Source organism: Berkeleyomyces rouxiae (genome assembly GCF_048999995.1).
Source record: "Berkeleyomyces rouxiae strain 22BRR77 chromosome Unknown BrBRR77_ptg000001l, whole genome shotgun sequence".
Lineage (NCBI taxonomy): Eukaryota > Fungi > Ascomycota > Sordariomycetes > Microascales > Ceratocystidaceae > Berkeleyomyces > Berkeleyomyces rouxiae.
Window position 1 is genome coordinate 4,661,134 of NW_027396491.1, and position 19,808 is coordinate 4,680,941.

At 52.0% G+C, this 19,808-nt stretch overlaps 4 protein-coding genes across 4 annotated transcripts; 2 read left to right on the plus strand and 2 right to left on the minus strand.

Moving 5' to 3' along the window:
* Positions 1-5,007: 5,007 nt before the first annotated feature.
* On the plus strand, positions 5,008-7,818 carry BROUX77_001307 (uncharacterized protein; the record flags this gene model as incomplete). The annotated part of the gene is made up of 3 exons (XM_073745722.1): positions 5,008-5,467; positions 5,545-6,952; positions 7,020-7,818. 3 exons carry the CDS (start codon positions 5,008-5,010, stop codon positions 7,816-7,818), a joined length of 2,667 nt encoding a protein of 888 aa, XP_073609542.1.
* Positions 7,819-8,603: 785 nt separating this feature from the next.
* On the minus strand, positions 8,604-9,658 carry BROUX77_001308 (uncharacterized protein; the record flags this gene model as incomplete). Its single annotated transcript, XM_073745723.1, has 2 exons — positions 8,604-9,528; positions 9,642-9,658. 2 exons carry the CDS (start codon positions 9,656-9,658, stop codon positions 8,604-8,606), a joined length of 942 nt encoding a protein of 313 aa, XP_073609543.1.
* A 3,015-nt stretch (positions 9,659-12,673) lies between these two features.
* BROUX77_001309 (uncharacterized protein) lies at positions 12,674-13,566 on the minus strand (the record flags this gene model as incomplete). Its single annotated transcript, XM_073745724.1, has 5 exons — positions 12,674-12,774; positions 12,836-12,963; positions 13,026-13,082; positions 13,163-13,186; positions 13,526-13,566. The coding sequence occupies 5 exons, from the start codon at positions 13,564-13,566 to the stop codon at positions 12,674-12,676; spliced, it is 351 nt and encodes a 116-aa protein (XP_073609544.1).
* A 2,737-nt stretch (positions 13,567-16,303) lies between these two features.
* Positions 16,304-19,777, plus strand: BROUX77_001310 (uncharacterized protein; the record flags this gene model as incomplete). The annotated part of the gene is made up of 1 exon (XM_073745726.1): positions 16,304-19,777. One exon carries the CDS (start codon positions 16,304-16,306, stop codon positions 19,775-19,777), a length of 3,474 nt encoding a protein of 1,157 aa, XP_073609545.1.
* Positions 19,778-19,808: the final 31 nt, after the last annotated feature.

Genomic DNA, 19,808 nt, shown 5'->3' on the forward strand with positions numbered 1-19,808 from the left:
CAGTTAGACCCCCCCTCTCCCCCCAAAACATTCCACTGTCGCCGAGGCCAACATGGTGTCTGGCAATAGCCTAGGGTAGGCGACTTTGAGCCGAGTTTGGTGTCGGGATTAAGGCCGTGCTGTGAAGCTGTGGACACGCGAGCAGCCGCAGTCTGGCGAAGCAGAGCACAGGCAAAAGGCAAACACATGCTGCACACCAGTTGGCCATGTATACAGGCAAGCAACTAGCAGTAAGTGCGTATATGTCCTGGTAGTATACGCCCAGGGATTGCGGGCAGAGCAGCGGAAGAACGGGGAATAGAGAGGACGCGAGAGAGGGGAAACGGGGAAGAAGACGCGGTGGAGGAAAAGGAAGGGTGCACCCACACTGAATGTTGAAAAAAAAAAAGAAATAACAAGATATGGCAGATAAGGAAAAGCAATGTTCTCTCCTTGTTCCTTAACAACATGCCTCCATAATACCACTCTGTCAATGCTGGTATTATATAAAAGTGCTACCTATAGCTAGCGTCCATCCCACTCCTAAAAATTGGCCGTGATGGACCTTGTCCTGCTTAGCTGGCTAGTAGTGCTACTACATGCTAGTCTGCTAGTCAGTAACTAGCAACTAGCAACTGACTGCCGTGGGCCTGCTTCATGCTATTGGCTCTTTGTGAACCATCTCCCTTGTACACACCTACATGCTACATAATGTATGCACATAGTCGAGATAAACATAATTACTACACAATACACACGGCTCTCTCCCGGTGATTTGGGATTGCCGGAATTCCTTCTTCGCCACATGCTCCTGCATCCTCATTTCAGACCGGCGTGCATGACCGGCTCTTGTCTTGCACCCCATCGTGGGGGATCATCATCTTGACTTGGGGATATCTGTACCAGTGGTACTTGTAGATTTGCCAGGCCTGTCCTGTCCTCCCTGGCCACTGGCCACACTGTGGCGGGCTTCTTACGTGCAGGTCCCTGTATGTATGCACATACTTGTAGTTACAAGTTCTACTAACTAGTTAGTTATATCCCTTCTGGTGGTGGTGGTGCTGTTTCTGCTGCTGCTGCTGCCGCCACTGCCCTACATTGAGCCATGCTTTCCTTGTCCCTGAGTTGCTGTATGTCTGTGTCTGTGTCCACGTCTGTGCCTGTCTTGGTGCCTGTGCCATGGTATATTGTCCATCTACACATCAAGTCTTGCTGTTGGTTGAGCCCAAGCTCACTCTTCGCACACGCAACCCCGAGAGACCCTAACGGATTAATCCTGCCATTGACTCGACAAGGAAATCTTATTGGTCAGCATAGGTGACTTACAGCTAAGCAGCACGGCCTTCTACACATCCCATAAGCTCACGGGGGCCAGCAAACTTGATGTTTCACGGGAGCCCTGGGCTGGCCAAGACGCCCATCCTGGCACTTTGACAATGCACCCAGCTCCCGTGGGATGCGAGATGGAAAGTCCCCGTGAACCTACAGGAGCCCGGCCTTCTATTTTTATTATCAACTTTTTTTTCTTTTTATTCTTGGAATGTTTTTGTTTCCTTGTTACGTCTCACAACTCAAGACGTTTGAGAGTCTTGCCCTTGGCACGGCCGCCTTTTCCCTCTTTTCTTGTCTTCCTCTTGTCTCCTCTGCCAGTTTCTACTTGTAAGCGACATGCCATGGCTCCTCTCTCCCCCTCTGGCCTTCATTCTTCTCTTGGCTGGGCTTTTGCACTTCAACTCGCGAACTACAAGACTACCTTTCCACCATGGCTGCTTCTCTGGGAATAGCTTGAGAATTAAACGAAGAGTCGGCGGGAGTAACTCGCGCTTGCTGGTAGCCTGAGAGTCTAGAATGAAAAAAGAAGCCGTAATAAGGGATTGGGGTCCAGGGGTCCGGAAGGGGCCTAGAAGCCTAGAAGCCCAGGAACACCCGGGCTCCTGGTGCGCCTTTTGCTTTTTTTGCCTCGTGATTCTCCTTGGTTCTTGTCCAGTAGATATAGAGGGCTCCATTTTCCTTCGTATTTGTGTTGGATTATGTTTTCGCTTGTTGACAGCCCAAGTGCCGAATGCTAAGCTCTCTTGCTCATGTTGTCTCAATAGTGCCGCTATGCGAGAGTGACAGCATCACTCATGTGCACACTTGTTCCCACCCACTCACCTCACTCTCACACTCGCACTCTTGACTGATACTTTGGCTGGCCCATCGCTCGCTTATATATGTGTACCACCAGCTGTCCTCCGCCCGCCGACCTCCGCCGATATATGTCCTCGCAACTATTGCTCTGTTCTTCTTTATTGCTTTGTATTTTTTCTCCTTCTTATTTCCCTTTCCCTGCTACTCGACTCCCCTGCTCCACCCAATCTCAACTCTATTTCCTGCAGTGTTATTCCCAAGTCTCGTTTCTCGTTTCTTCTCCCCCTTCCCCCCCATCACTCCCCAGGACATCCTTGGCCTTGATCTGTTTTGCTCGAATTCCCAGAACAAAGTGTCGGTTTTTTGTTTCACTGCTACTTTAGCCCTACCAGACGAGGCTCCGTGTCTACAAGTATGCACATATAAATCTTTATATACATATACTACATCCCATACACAGACATACTTACATGCATGTGTAAATCGTCTTGGTGTTAGCTTGCGTTCTGATCAAAACAGAAGGCACTCTCTCTCCTTCCCTCCATATCCTGCTCTTACCCTGCCCAAAAGCGACTCTTGCCCTTACTGCCGTGTCCGTTTTTGCCGGTGTTCTTGCAGTAGCTGCCGTCGAGGTCCCGGTCCGCCCAAACAGAAACTGCCTCGCTCTATCCCCCTCCCCTCCCCCTCACCCTCCCCCAACCTTCCCGATTTGATGCCCTGCCCTGGGTTTCGTGCCCTAATATCACGAGATAAGATCACGCCTTTGGCCTGTGCACGTGGAGGCTCTGCTGCTTCTCCTTCTTCAATATAGCGGCGGCTTGTCCGACGCTGGTGTTGGCACGGAAATCTGAACAGCGTAGGGCCCGACCATCACGGCCCCAGCTTGGCCCGGCTCACTGACATCACCGACTGCAATTGCGGCCTGCTGCGACCATCTGGCCAGCTAAGTGTGACGCTGTCCAGTCTTACTTACCCTGTTTTCTCCTCCACTACCTAGCGGCTGTTCTCTATCCCACTTCCTGCCCAGCTCCCCGGATCTCGTCCGCCCAAGACATCAGACGACCGCTCCTTTGCACGGCGCCCTGTGCTGCCTACTTCTGTGTCGTGCTGCACGGTCAACGAGGGTGTGTATACATATATCTGTATATATAGTTGTGTGCGAGAGTAATCCCGCCTCATTATTTGCTGCTACTGACATCTTTATCACGCGTGTGCTCTGGACTCGGGTGTTCCATCAACTCTGCATCTCTACATCTTCGCCCTCTCAGCCCGTCGCCACCAGGACGACCGCCACTGCTGTGACTGTCACTCCAACTGTCATTTCCAGCTTGTTTTGTTGATATCACTGCAGGTCTGCCTGGCTTGCTTTGATATACGTAACGCAGAGTGTAGGACTCAGCACGCCAACCTCCAATCACCCGGTATCATCGGTCCTACCCTGAGACCCTGGCCCTACTTCTCTGTGTCCTCTGGCCTTGCTATCTCCCAAGAAACACCCCACAACCATCTGTATCCTCCACAGAGCCACAGAGCCATTCTGCCCAGTTCTAGGCTCCAGGGATTCCAAGAACAGACGTACACATACACCCATCACTTGACCGCTTGTCGACCGTGCAGTGGCTGTTACAAGTATATTTCCCCAGACTCGCCATCCCCCCATCTCATCAAGTGGTCTAGCCACACGACTATACCTCTGCCGTCTAGCTCCATCATCGACAGAACCGCTTGTTGGAACACAACTGCCGGCTTAATCCCACAACCCACGTTGTTTACTGTACCCCCTGCCTGAGTTCCACGATACCTCATCCTCTTTCTGCACCCCACTCACCTATAAAGCACTGCTGCAGAGGCAGCCAATCCGTTCGAGTCTTCGATACCAAGAGGTCAAGGGGATACTAGCATTCACCCATCCAATCCGTCACTCGCACATTATACTCAACCACTTTTTTCCCATCGATTCTGCGACTTGGCATCCTTTGCTGGCCACATATACCGCCTGCATCAAGTCGTCCCCACCAACCCAACCAAGTCCTTTCTTGCCAAGCTACTGAATAGCCCCTCGACTGCACATCCTTTGTCCCATTTGTATGTGTATCCTTTGCGGCAGTGGGCTATAACAAGATTTTATCATCTAAAAACCCCTAGTCCGGGCCTCTCTCGGCGTTCTAGTCGACGACAGAAACTGCCTACCCGCTTGACCTTCTCCCTTGGTAAGTTTATCTATCTATCCGCTTGACTCTGTTTTGCTCAAATCTAGAGCCCCCCTCCCCTATCCTTCTGCCATAAGAACGCGCCCATGTGCTTCTTTCCCTGCCCAATGGGCACTAAAGGCTCAAAATCCGCCTACTGGGGCTCACAATTGCCTCTCTCCGGCCCAACTTTGCATGCATGCTTCGACGGTCCTGTGGCTCATGTAAGGTTATATTCAGACAATGGTGCCCGTAAATTTACATGCCCTCTTTCGGGGCCTGTATCTCCATCATCTGTTACATTATCACAAGTGTCCGAGGTTGACCTCGCATATCATTACACGGCTTCTCATCATTTGTCTCAGCGCATCATTGTACTGATGCTATTTATTTCACGATTGGCTCATTGCCATGAACCTGATGACGTATATTCGCCTGTTTTGTGGGCAGAAAGTGCATGGACTGTCATAAATCATTGACGTTCTAGCCATCGACTAACCTGCTGTACCGCTATAGATATAACACTGGCTACATCTACGAGAATGATTTGACGACTATTATACTATAACCGTTCTGCTGTACACTTTTAACTCCTACATCTGTTCCTTCTATTCTCATTTTTTCCTCTTTGCCTCAACACTCTTCTCCACCCCACTGCACAAATATACACACACTCTCTCTATCTCTCTCCCTTATATTACATCAAATCATGACACAATCTGCCCCCCGAAATCCGGCCCAAGTCCACTCATCCGAGAACATTCACATACCGGCGGAACCCCCTTCTCAAACCGATGCCCGTGAAATTCCAGCACCAAAGCGACGAAAACCTTCAACAACCTCAACCACAGGCGTCATTCCACTGCGGCGGCGGAGTAGCACACAATCCGGAGTCTCAATAAGAGACACGTCAGCCAGTTCTGCACCAGTTCCATTACAAGACAAAGAAGGGTCTGCCGGCCCAGAAGCAACAGCACCTACAAAATCAAAACGCGTTCGGACAGGGTGTTTGACGTGTAGGGAAAGACACCTCAAATGCGATGAGGCTACGCCAGATTGCATGAACTGTCGTAAAAGCAATCGGGAGTGCAAAAGAGGCGTCCGATTGAACTTTATCGACGTCCAAGTTCGCGACCACCCCATGCTACCGCCAACGGCCGATTGGACTGGTAAGAAATTAGACCAGCTAGCCTTGCCTAGTCTTTCTTGTATCACCTGAGATGGGTTTGGGCTAACCGTCTATTAGTTCAGTTCCAAGACGAGTCACGACTAATTGCGGGCGAGTATCAAGGGGGCTTAAGTCGATATCCCAGTGAGCCCAAGCTTAATTCTGATCTTGATTCTCGTATCAGCAATACCATGGCCCCTTCTGTCGCTTCTTATAAGCGCGAGAGCAATCACTCTCCAAGTCTCCAAGGCTCTCCAAGCCAGCGTGACCAGCCAGTTATCTCGCCATTGAGCCTTGCGACTCGTTGGCTTAGCACCGATGATAGTACGCCATATCATGCCCGTAAAAGCAGTGACAGCTCGACTGTTGTGTCTGAAATCATCCACCCACGTCACACAAGCTATAGCATACCGCTGAAAAAGTTTGCGCCCTCGACAGAATCTGTTTACAGGGCTAGTGATGCCTCGAGTGTTTCTTCCCTGCATCACCAAAACATTATGGCCCCTAGCATTGTTGTCGCCAGTGGCGGCACCATTTCTCCAGAGGAAGCTCCGTCTCCACCCATTGTTACTGAAAACGCCATCACAGGAGAGCGGGAATACCTCAACTCACCCGAGGACCTACTGTTTATGCAAGTTTTTGTGCACGAGGTTGCTGTCTGGATGGACTCGCTCGATGAGAACAAGCATTTCAGCCAAATAGTTCCATATCTGGCACTCAAGTGGCCTATGCTGTTAAACGCCTGTCTTGCATGTGGCGCCATGCATCTCGCTCTTGTGAATCCCTCCTATAGCCAAGCAAAGGCTCTGTCTTACTACAATACTGCGACTACCCAACTCCTCCGCAGCCTGCAAAATCCGGAGCGCGACCCTGCCGAGTCCGCGACCACAGCGGTAGTTCTTAATGTGTATGAGATTATGCTAGGGGAGCCAACTCAAATCACGACCCATGTTGTTGGAGCTCGAGCACTTATCCGAGAATGTAAGTGGAATGCTCAGTCAACGGGCGTTGGCGCAGCATGCTTTTGGCTCAATGTGAAGATGGAGGTCCTAGATTCTCTTTCGTCTAACTACATGCTGTCTTGGGATCCGGATCAATGGGGTGTTGATATGCAGTTCACTGCTCCCCGAGCTGAGTCTTTGCAGACAAGATGTAATACATCGACGGGGGGAGGGATGAAACCTGAGGATGAAAAGAAGGCTGCTCGCCAACATGACAGAGATCTCGTTGACATGGGTAACGAGGAAATCTGGGTTCATCGCATCCTCTACATTGTTGCCAAGATTTCCAACTTCCGGGTCGGAATGATCAACCAGGAAGATAACCCAGCCAACGAGCAGCTTAATCTTGGAACGAATCTGAATGATTGGCATAAGCTCAAGAAGCTCTGCGACGACTGGAATCTTGCCAGCCCGCAAACCTTTCGTCCGCTAGGGTATCTTTACACATCTCAGACGAGCACTCTATCAGCGTTCCCTGAAGTTTGGTTAGTTAAATTGTTTCACACTGCAAAAGCTACAAAATTAAGTTTATTAACCGCATGGAATTTTTAGGTTAGTCAAACGTGCTGCCGTTGTGGGCCGCTTGCTTTACCATTTGGCGCAATGTCTTTTAGCGCAAACCCATCCCCTCGAGTCTTCCTCACACAATAAGGATATGCGCGATGTCCAACTTCACCATGCACATCAGCTCTGTGGTATCATAGCTCATAGCAATGACCGTGGAATCACTAAGGTTGCTATCCAGAGTCTCGCGATCACAGCCTTTATATTCTCAGAGAAACCTGAGCAAGAGGAAATTCTTAAAATTTTGAATAAAATCGGCAGCCAGAGCGGCTGGAAGCTCCACAAGGTCCACAGCCAACTGAAGATTTCCTGGGGCTGGGAGCGGAATCCTATGGAGGGCTCGAATTCCAAGAGTGAGGGTAAAGCTCCAGTCCGACCCCAGGTTCAGCGCTCACAAAGTGCCGGGCACACGTTTGTTCCGCCACGTGGACCAGGTCATGTCGTCACTCTACCCACGCGGCAACATCACACAAACGCCCATCTACAAAAACAACAGGAGCAGCAGCAGAAACAAATACAGGCAGCCCAAGCCCAGATACAGGCCCAGGCCCAGGCCCAAGCTCAGGCTCAGGCTAAAGCTGAAGCAGCTCAGGCCGAAGTAGAAGCTCATGCACAGATGGTGGCTCTAGGAATCATCCAGGAGGACCCGGACATGATTAACCAACCTGGCGGGCCTGTGAATCCTCTCGCAACAGCCGACTTCAGCTTGCCGAATCGCCCATATCAGAACTTTTACGCACCTGCGAACTCAGACTGGGATTCGTACAACCCGAACCTCTACTACTGAGTACTGCTCGGATATTTTGTCAATCTCTGCCTGCTCGTCATTCCCCCCTTTTTTTTTGCGTCCATGTGGCGGCATTTTGGTTTTCTTGCTTTCCCCGTTTCTTTGATATTCGACAACATAGCGCTTCTAGAGACAGCATATGACATCAACGGCAAGCATTTTTCGTTCTTTGTTTTTTTACTTCATTCGTTTTTTTTTTGCTTTCAAGGCGGCGGCACTCTTTTCATTACAGTTTTGCTATTAGAAATATTGTTCATGCTACTACAGGTTGCCCACAAAGCACCAATCTCTCCAGACATTACATTACATTCACGTTATGATTCAAGATTTCCCCAAGGGCACACAAATATCAAGCTATTTATGAGATGGAGGTTATTCTTTCTTTATCATACATTTCGTCTAATTTTTTTTCTCTTAATTGCACCGAAGCCAACGTCCCCCAGCACATCTTTGCGCTGTCTGCATCCAAGCAATAAAAAATGGAAAAGAAAAACAAACAAGCAACATGGAACGGATAATCTCCAACAAGCGCTGTTTCTTTCATCTCGTATTTCCGGTGGTGACCGCGTTTATTGAACCCTGGGAGAAGGGAGAGTGATGGGCGGGCGGGTTGAGAGGCACCGGTGATGATATGGCGTGGGCTGCCCCCTCTCTCTATGACAAAAGAAAAAAAGGAGAAATAAAGTTGTAAGATGTGAATTTGTAGCAAAGAGAAGACAAGTTGCGAGAAAGTTCGTCAAGAGCCCAACTCACAGAGCGGCCGTAAAATCATCGTTCGTAGTTTCTCAAACAGCCGGAGCAGCAGCAGCCACGACGTCGCCCTGGACGCGCTCGCGCATGCCCGGGAGCTGCTCGACCTCCAGCGGCGGCACCGAAATGCCGTACTTAGCGTACGGGAAGTTTTCAAGAGACTCCAAGTACTCGGCCCAGCCGTCATCCAGCTCGCCAACCTGGTGCATGTCTACCTCGCCGGCCTCGCCCGTGCGGCCAGCCATGACCTCGGCCTCGCGGCCGGCATACTCCTTCTTGAGCATCGGGTGGGGGCACCAGACGACGCGCATGCCGGCGCGGCGGCCGGCCTCGACGCCGGGCACGCTGTCCTCGAACACGAGGCACTCCTCGGGGCGGATGGGCGGCTCGCCCGGCGCCAGCGAGGCGTTGATGGTCTGTAGCGCGACCTGGTAGATGTCGGGCAGCGGCTTGCCGCGGCCGGCAGGGATGCGCGGGTCGTCGCCCAGCACGCGCCGGTGGCTCTCGAACACGCTGAACAGCTCCTCGAGGTGCGACGTCTTGAGCTTGAAGTTGGACTCGTGCGCGCTGGTGGCCAGCGCAATGTGCACGCGCGACGGGCGCGGGGTCGCGGGTGTGTTGCCGGCCGAGGCGTCGGGCAGGTCGTAGTATCGCGTGCGGCCGAGGTCTCCGAGGAGCTTGGGGATGCCGGGGAGCGGCTTGGTGCCAGGGAAGTACTGGCGCTGGAGGGCCACGTATTCCTCCATGTACTGTTCGTTGGAAATGGGCAGCTGGGCCCACTTGTGGAAGACTTCGGTGGCGGCGGGGCCCGGGCGGCCCTGCAGGCGGGCCTTGATGGACCACGGGAGCTTGGGCTTGTTGTACTTTTCAAGCACAAGGTTGACACAGACGGTGTAGATGTCCTCGGTGTCGAGGAGTAACCCGTCCATGTCGAACAGACACGCGCGGACGGGCGGGAAACTACGAAGTGAAGAGAAAACAGAAGAGGTTAGCAATTGGTCGTTCAGAGAGGCGAGAAAGTGCGTGGTGGCGAGCAATTGGGGCATAGTGGGTGGGTAGCGGCGTTATCTTACTCGGTGCGGACAGCCATTGCGAGAGATTCGGGAGGCGGTTTAAGAAAAAGGCGAAGAGGTGGTGAAGAAGAAAAACAACAAGTCAAGGAGATACTTGTCGCAATCGATGCTCTTTATAACCGGGCGGACAAGCCAATAGAAACACACTCGGTAGGGCGGAGGGTGACGGCGCAAACAAGAGAGAGGTTTGGCTACCAGAGCAGTCTGGTGCTACTAAAAGGTGTAAGTTGTAGAGATATGACGGGCGGGCGGTGAAAGGCGGCAGAATTAGATAACACAAGCAGGAAATCTGGCAGAAGGAGGATGAAAGACCAATTAAGACAAAGTGACGGAAACATGCGCACTTGGATGTGTGTTAGTTATTTGGGGCGAATGGGCAAGCGATAAGCCACAAGGGATCAAATCACCGTGCAAAGGCTGGATACCGCAAGATAGAATCGGGGGGGGGAGAGGGCACGTGTGACGAATGCGGGCAGGGAAACCTTGGGCAAGGGGGGGGTTCTGTCTTCTGGAATGGCAGCGGAGGAGCATCTACCCAAGTGTGAATCTGGGCCTCATGTGCTTGCAGAACGGGCAGTGGCTCGGACTATATACGTTTTTGCTTCTTCCTCTGCTGCTGGAATGCACAAGACGGGCTCAGAGAGAGAAGGAGGAGCCCTTCCGCCTCTCGGCGCAATTTGTGGCCTGCGCGCTACAAGCAGGACAGGGTCCCTCTCTGTTCTTTATCATGAGGGTTCCTTGTTAGATCTTGCATGTCATTGGGGCGTCGCTGTCCTTTGACTCTCGTTATCAGAGCCCTAGCTATGTGCATACATAGACATGTCTAGGTATGCGATGTGGTCGTGTCTGCTCTTTGTTCATGTCAGTCAGTCAGTGAGCGCCCGGCACATGTCTTATTTGCTTTGCTGGCTTGGGACTGCCTTTTAGGCAAGCCGCTCTTTCATCGCGTTATTTGGCTTGGCTTGTTCTTGTCCCGGTATGCTCCCGAGACACATGCAGAGCACTTGCACATGCATTGACAATTGCAACAGTGCCCCCCATGTACAACTAACCCGGACATGCAACTTGCGGCTGCAACTCTACAAGTCGAGCCAGAGATCTGCGAGCTACCAGCTGCAAAGTGCGAGCTGGACAGGGCTTACGGACGCTAACTCCTTATCTCGCGGAGTAAAGATAACAAAGAATGGAACAGGAAGAGAGCTTCTTGCGAAGAAACACTAATCAGGGGAGGGGGGCTTGACTCAACCAACCACTACCCCCCGAGTATGTGCAGAATGTCGGCATATCTTTATCTAGACTTCGATGTCCACAATGTTATCAAGTAACAAAGAAACGACCTCATATGCCCTGATGATCCACACACGCAAAGAACAAAAGAGAATAGCATGTTCTATTTATCTATAATATATCTTCCTCTCCCGTTTACTCCCGGCACAAAAGTAGCCGGGAGTCTCCGATCAGCCGCATGGACGCAAGCCCACTCAGACACATATAACTACACATAACTAGTTGAACACAATACCGAATACAGAAGAAGGTGTCATTGTGTTGGCTGGCTACATACAATCTGCACCGCTCAAGACAAAAAAAGAATTAATTGTTAGGATGTATTAGTGAATCGACTGTTTTCTTTGTACTCTGGTTTTTAGGGATGTTGCCTTGTTTCCACGTTCTTCGTCTCGTCTGTGTGCTGGTTCTTTCTCTATTTCGGCAGTTCCATGCGCCCGTCGGGGAAGGCGCCAACCCGCTCTCTTGCCATGTCCACATCACCGGTCTTTCCCTTGCAGATTTCTAGAACATGGGACCATAGTTGCCTTTGTATAAAAAGACATACAAATCACGTCAAGGATAGAAGAAGGGGGAGGAGCGGAGAAAATCTTTTGTATAGAGGTTGTTGTGAAGAGAGAAGAGAGTAAAACAGGGCCCAGTCCGCGTCAAATTCAGATCTGCTTAGGCTCGTTCAAATTTCTCATTTGCTACGGGAAGATGGTTGGTAACGGCGACTGGCGACGAAAAATACCGAGACTAGAAGGCCAAGCAAATAGTACAATAGCGGCTCGGCCGAAATGTTGATGTACTACCTGCAGCTCGTGACAACGCATCGAATTCTTTCTTTTTTTCTTCACAAGCCAGGATACCGCCAATCTTGGCTTTATTGTCATGAGGTAGTACGTAAGGCAAGTAAGGGCGACTTCAGACAGAACAACATTGCGTAAATAAGACGGGATGAGGGGCATGTAACAATGACGATAACAATAGAAGGAAGAATACAATTGGGAGAGGAAAAACAAGACAGGTTTCAAACTCTGAATAGCCAGCCTCATATGCGAGGTAGATCAAAGACAAGTTCCCCATGTCACAGTTGCGAGCAGGTTTTCAGTAAATCATGTACGGCCAGCAAGCAAAGAGTTCCTTGGTTGGCAGATATTAATTGTATGTGATGTATATGTATAGCCTTCGTGGTGGTTGTGATATGGTGGGTTCATGGCGCTTGGTTTATTCAGTCCATGTACGAATCCAGGTTGAGTTGAGAGGGGCTTGTTATTCGTTCCTCCATTATATAGAGCCTGAGCTGGCGTGTTTCTGTCAATATAGAGCGCTACTTTATCCAAGAGAGACTGGCGATGTGTGGCGAATCGGCAATGTCACCTGTGAAATGCAAACCAAAAGGAAGGGGAGGCGAGGCGACAGTTGGAGATAGAAAGGTCCATTCCAGAAGAGGTATGCAATGGATTGTTTATCGGGTGGAAAAGTGCCGCTTTTAGTAATCGACAGAGAGGACAGGCAGTGCCAGCTCAGGCCTACACGCCTACAGCCTGTAGCTTTATCGGGCCTTCGACAAAGCGGACAGTGCCGCGGGGGGGGCCGCTTCCATTGCTCGACGATTGCGAGCGGAACGGCGGGCTCTGCCGGAGAATAGTCTTGGGAGACTTGGCAGACGAGCGAGGTGATTTGATGGCTATCGGGGCTGCAGACACAGGGACCGTACGTTTCTCATTGGTCCGAGGCTGCGCCACAGTCCCGGCGGATTGTCAATCGATACCATGCTGCTGCTTGAGCTGAGCTAAAGACTCCTTGCGGGCCTCAAAGTCCTCTCTTGAGCGGACCATCTTCTCTGGCTGGTGGTACAGAACTGGGGGGAAAGGGGTTAGAATCGGAGTATGGGTCGGGTGTCGAATTAATCCACGACTTACCAACTAGGTAGCGGTTCTGGAAGTTGAAGCCGTTGAGCTTGTCACAGGCTTGCTTGGCATCCATGACGTCCTCATAGACGACAAAGGCAGTGCCCTTGGTGTTGTTGGCAATGCCCTGGCGGACTTGTCTGTAAAGAATAGACTGTTAGATGTTGTCTGCGAGTCAATATAGCCAGGGGAGAGAACGAACCGGATGGGACCGAACTTGCCGAAGAGATCGAAGAGATCCTCGGGAGTTACGTTGTAGCTAAGTTGGAGATGTCAGTATCAATGTCAGCAATAAAATCGACACTTGTTGTGGGAATCGATGAGTGAATGGAGGCGTACCTCAGGTTCTTGACGAACAGAGCTCTATGACAACACCAAACGTTAGCATTATTTATCGTCGCCAGGGCGCGCACGTGGGGATAAGGACAGTGATGATGCATGAAGCCTTAGCGAGCAGCACGACGCGATAAGGCTGATGTCTTGGTAGTCCATGACCATGCGACAGCTTGACGCGGGTGGGTGATCCGTCGCCGCAGCCTTGTCGCACGCCGAGCCATCCATCCATCGTCAATCGCCGAGCCGGCCGAGAAGCCGGCAGCGGAGACGCCGGACGGCCCAAGAAACATCCACCGGCCTTTACGCATGGCACCACACTATGCCGATGACATTCACACCCGGGCAATACAGAAAAACAGGTCGTACCGATTGACATCTGGGGCTGATTTTCCACCGCGATTATTCATTTCTCGATGGTCGGAGACGCAGAAAAATACAGTATTTGCTAGACTGGGACGAGAGATTTTCTTTGCTGCGCTTGAGACTTAAGCTACCGAAGAAAAAAATACGAAAAATGATGGAAAATGAAGACACGATCGAGACAGGAAAAGAGAAGCGAAACGGAATGGTTGGCGGTGAAATCGAGTAAAATGCGAGAGGAAAAGATTGAAAACCAAGGAAACAAGTGAAGGTCTAAAAAAAGGAAATCTGTTAAGCATCGGCTGAGCCAGCCATATGGACAGGGCAACCTGTCTGAATTGTATTGGCCCATGGCCCTGTCTGCCTGAGACTGGCGAGCTGGCCTGATCCTGACCAATCAGCGCCCGATTTCTTCTTCCGGCAAGCTGGTTTTGCGGGGCACACGTGATGCCTTTGTCCCGCTGAGCGGGATGCAGGTTGAGCCGTGTGCTGATAGAGGGCCCGCACTGTATTTTGGCCGGTAGATGCCACAGTTTACAGGGGCTACTGCCGCCGCGCAATGCTCATGCAGATCCCCTGAAGAGACAGTGCCGTATATCTTCCGCACTGTTGGAACGGTGACTCTCCACATCATCCGAACTTCAACACTGCCATCATTGGCCACGGTAGATTTGGTCCAGTTCAGTAATTCACAGTCCGTAGGCTACCTGCAGGTTTTGCCTTGTCTGATCTGCCCACTAATCATGTCATAGGAGAGTTTGGCCGCCCAACAAACTAGACCAGCGCCCTATGGCCTGAGCTCACTGCGAGTCCAAGGAGCCTGGCTCTTTTGTCGTCTGAGACTGAGATAACGCCACCATATAGTTACAAGTCCAATTTACTTAACTATACCCATCTCCAACTGCGAAACAGTGGGATCTCTAGCTTCTAGAAAATGAGAAGGGGGCAACCATGATGAAGATGAAGACCGAGCTTTTGGGGAAACGCGCTCACGGCCCAACTACTGACCCAGTACTATACCCTTTATTTATAACCCTAAGAATTCTTTATCTTGATGGCGTCTGACAGTGAATATATCAAGACAACCCGTCGGATATCTATCCGTTCCACCCGTCCGCTGCCACTATTTAAATCTCTGATTTAGAGCAAGCAGAGGAAAATCTCTCATAAAATCGGAACAGGGCTGAAAGAGCTGGGAGCAGAAGGACTCGAAGGCAAAAGTTTTGTGTGTGGCTGTAGAAACTTGCCCGTGTTCGGGAGGGGTTGATGACGTCGATGTGAATTGTGAAACTCGTGAATCTAGATCTGATATGCAGATATATGCAGCATATTTCTAGCCCTCCACTGTCACGCGGTCTCAAGACGGCTATATTGTATACAAGAATAACTAGTTATGGACAACTAAGTCCATGTTTCCCACAACTATCACACAGGTGATGGATTAGAAAAATGCTTGTTTAACCATGTGCTAACCTTTTTTTCTTCATTACTTGCATGGAACTTTGTTGGTTTCTTGAGGCTCAAGACATGACAATCAAAGCGGGAAGCCTGCAGAAGACTTGAGTTATTCGAGCAAGCCTCGGTGTCTGATTTTTCATTTTACATTGCCGGGTACCTTGGCGACTGTAACATCCCGCTCTGAAGGCCGAGACTGTCACTATGAGAAATTTTCCTCGGCATGCCATGTTCCGGAGAAAAAAACAACCCCGGTTCCGGCCTAACATTTTCAGCCCGTAATAACGGCTAACTTTTTCATCGCAACAGCAACATGGCGCAGTGGAAGCGCGCCGGGCTCATAACCCGGAGGTCCCTGGATCGAAACTAGGTGTTGCTAAATGAGTTCATCAAGAGATTGCTTGGTTTCCTTTTTGTTCTCTTTCTATTCAGATAGGGTTAGTAACCCATTTTACTTTTTCACCGCTCTACAATCTTCACCGAGTTGCGCTCCTTACTCTGTCGTCCAATGAGACGGGCTCCGCTCTATTAGGCGCCGGCCCTACATGTGCTAGGGCAGCTACCCGAAAGTCAGGGCGGCTATCAGAGAACCTGGCAAATACTGTGCTGTGATTGGCTGGTGCAATCATTTGCCGGGATATCGGCCCCACTCTCGACATGCTTCGTTCTATGTTGGCAGGGCCTCGAGGGCATTCGCGCGCGCCTATCAAAGCATAGAAGTTGAGGCCAAGGAGCGGTATCGAGAACTTGGCTGTGTAGAGGATGTATGCGCCTAATAAGACTTCGTGTCAGGCTTTTTGGCCGTTGTGGACTAAGAGGGTGTAGCTTGCAGGGCAGGATCCGGTGTCCCGGACTGCGACATAAAACTTTGACCTTATGCATGGCTGCCGCTATTGAGACATAGACTACTACCGTGCCATGAAGACTGCAGATTTTTGCTCAGTAATGGACTGTATCTCGTGAAGATTAATACCGTCGCATCCTCACGCCGTTGCTCTTTCTGGGATCTCTCGCCCTTTTCCTCTTGATCTCTAGCTGGTCTCTATTTCGCCTTTTGTCTCGAGGCGTGTGTTTATTCTTTCTTTACTATTTTTCTTCGCCCATCTCTGATACGGTCTCTGTTAATCGGCAGACTTGATTTTATTTTCAGAGACTTTATTTTCTTTACATGCCTTCGGTCTAATAGTTAATACGACTGGTAATTTCGAAGCCTTTATTTCCCAAGCCTCAATTCTCTTACTTACGCTGGACGTCTTTAATCTTCACTCTCATTATTTACATCTGGCTTGACGCCATCTACAAACTTTCTTACTCTATTTACTACTCGCTATGGCTCGCCCACCGTACCCGCTGGACCGACTACCGGGACGAGCCCTTAATACTATTGTTGAAGACAGCGAGGACGAAGAAGAAGTCTTTCCCAGAGGAACCTACCGCACAAGACAGCCACAGGACTCCCAAAAACGCTACGAGCCTATCCAAGTGCGCCAGTGGGCCACAGCCAACGGCCAAGACATTCATAACCACCAGGTGCTCGTACAGCAATGGTTGTCGCCTGCCAGTGACCACTTCCCCACGCCGCGAGGCTTCCCGACTCCGCGCGGTGTGCACTTTATGCTGGCGCCCACACTACCGTCCTCGCCATCTGCAACTAGCGAGGAAGATGGACCGGCATCGGAGGGAGAACTCATCCACATGGCTCACTGGCAACCGGCAGATTCCTCCCAGACAAACGCCAACAATGACATCTTGTTCATGCCGTCGTGGTCTCCCGATCAGCCTGGAAACAGGAACAGTACCTTGTCCGATGCCACTGAATTCGATGATCTCTACGACGTCTCGGATGACGAAACCCGCGCGCGCCGTGTTTCCCGCCACACAGCCGCCGCTACTGCTACTACCACTCCCACCACTAACTTGGTCTCCACCACCCGACCTACATCTGACGAGCTTCGCAAGCCGCTTGCGCCGCTGATAATCCCGACCCGTATTGTGCCCAGCACTGAAGTCCCGCCGTCTGCCAAGAGCGTCAAGAGCCTGTTGTCGCCTGCCGCAGTACCAACTCCAACGACTGCCATCGCCATGTCTCCAGCTGCCATGGGCTTTATGGCGCTGCGCCAAGCCCAGGCACCTCTGCCTATGTCAGCTACGCCTTCGCTGGACGGAAGTCAGACATCGGAGGCCTTGGCAGCCATGAGTGCGCCGCCGACGCCCATCATCGGTAACGATGAAGAAGACGAACGTGCGTGTGAGTGGCAGGGCGTGCAGCTTCAGCCTGAGGCTCTTCAGACACTGCACGCGCTCGCTTTGGGCCAACCAGCTGCGCTGGCCTCCTTATCAGAAGTAGAGCAGCACATGGTTGAGATGTCACAGGGGCAGATTCCCAACTCGGAAGCGCAGACAATCGAAATGCCACAGATGGAAACACGCGAGATTTCTGTTGCTACTGACATGAGCTCTCGGACCACGCCAGCAAACGATGATGCTAGCAATGGCAATGACGACGACGATGACGACGAGAAATTGGTGGAGACTGAGATGCGCGAAATGTCACAGCAGCTCTTTCTCTCACTAGCAGCGCTTCCCGCCTTCCACCGCGCATCTGTGCCTGTTTTGCCCTCGAGTAACCCCCACAGTGCCGCTGTTTCTGCCCGTTCGTCCTGGGCTGGGTTGACGGCTCTGGACATTCCTTCTCCCGGTGGCTTCTTCAGCAATTTGACCCCACGCACCCGCCATGCTTGGGATTCGTACTTCCCCACCACCAAGCTTGACTCGGAAACGCCTGCTGATGAGGCTGTGGCTTCACCCACTTCAGCTACTGCAGAGCAGTACTACAAAACTCCGTGGAACCCTGTTGCTGCCTCCTCCAACGCGCATCAGCCGCAGCCGCGGAGCAGTATCCCTCCGGTTCCGCCGCTGCCTCAAGTTTGGGGCCTTCCTTCTAGGTCAGCACATGCTCAACTTGCCACGAAGCCGGGTGGTTTTCTACGTGGCCGCCCATCCGAACCAGTTGAGCATGTTGTCGAGATTGAACTATCTGCTCTACATGGCGATGGCGATGACCAGCCAACTGCCCGTCCTGTATACGCCCCTTCTACTGCCGACAACGAGCCAGAGCCACAGGAAGAGACCGAAGTCACTTCAGAGTTAACTGAGATTGTGACCGACTACAACCCAGAGTATGCCCGCAAGCAGCAAATCGTCGCTCTGGCCAATTTAGATCGCACTGAAACATGGCTGATGGCTCAGAATGCCTACCTCAACAGAGCCCACCAGACTCAAGATATTACCAGCCCCTCCTCCACTGATACCAAGCCCTTGGCCAAATCATCTGAAGCCCCGGCGGCTACAGATGATTTGTCAAAGTCCCAAGCTATCAGCAAGCAGCCCGGAGAAACAGGAGTCGTCCGCAAGAGTGTCCGTTTTTCCATCGCCACCGTGCAGTCAGACATGCCGTGTCAACTTCCCTCCCGCCTCACCCGGCACGAATCCGCCTACTACCGGGCCTTCCTCGACTACCTTGTGCGCACACGCCCGCTCGACGCCTTTGTTCACCGCACGGCACGCTTTGAAGCCATCCAGGCCCAGCGCGTGTCCCTTCGCCACTTCCACCGCAACCAGCTCTTTGGTAAATTGCAACTCTCTGTCGTCCCACAGAGCGCCCAGAAGCGTCTGTCTGCCAACGTGGCGCGTGCCGATGCCGAAATCGTCGATGACCCTATGCGTCTGCGCCGCGAGCGTGAAGCTGAGGCCATGGCCCAGATGGCCGCCAGCACGTGGCTAGTGCAGGCGCTCAAGCTACTCAACGGCGGTGCCCTGGTTAGCCGCCCCGTGGCGACGTATCTGGCTGCACGTCGCGCGTGGAAGACACGTATTCTGGATCTTGGAGCTGCCACCGCCGGTGACTGGGCATGGCATGCGGCCCTAGCCTACCCCAACGCCAAGGTCTACACGGCGACCACCCGCGCGGCGCGCCAGCTGAGCAACGCCAATATCTCGGGCCCACCAAACCACGCCAACGTCTCAGTTGAGAAACTGACGAGCCTCCCGTTCGCGGACAACCACTTTGACGTCGTCTCGGCGCGCGATCTGCACAGCGTGCTCAAGGCTGTTGGCGAGCATGGCGAGGACGAGTGGACCAGCTGCCTGACAGAAATCATGCGCGTGCTCAAGCCCGGTGGCATGCTGGACTTTTCCCTGTTGGACGCAGACATTGTCAACGCCGGCCCACTGGGTCTGGCGAAAAGCGTCGAGTTTGGCTTTACACTCAAGACACTCGGCTACGATCCGGCGCCCACTAAGCCATGGCTCAGTCGTCTATACCGTGCGGGCTTCCACGGCGTGCGACGCACGTGGCTGTGTCTCCCACTGGGCGAGCGCCGGCGGCGAGAGCGCCCGACTCTCTCGCTTGCTATTCCGGCATCAGCAAAAGCGCCATTTGGCACGCTCCCTGCGCCGAGAAGCGGCACTGGCAAGACGCTCGTGATGCAGGCTCTTGTTAACCAGCCTGATGAGGCAACGTTCGGGTCAACGGACAACATCGGTGCGCTGTGTGGCATGCTGGGCGCATGGAACTGGGAGCGCTGGCTTCTGCGCTGCGAGATGGAGAAGGTAGCAAGTGAGCTGCGACTGTGTGACACGACAAATGCTGGAGAGGCGATGCTGGAAGCTGAGCGGTGTCTTGAAGATGTCTCAAGTGTTCTTGAGGAAGGTCGGAACTGCGGTTCTGCTTGGAGAATGTTGAGTGGCTGCTGCCGCAAGCCAAAAGGTGACTGCGACGTGTCTGATATCCCGATGATCTAGATTGGATCGATTTTGTATGACGAAGATAGTT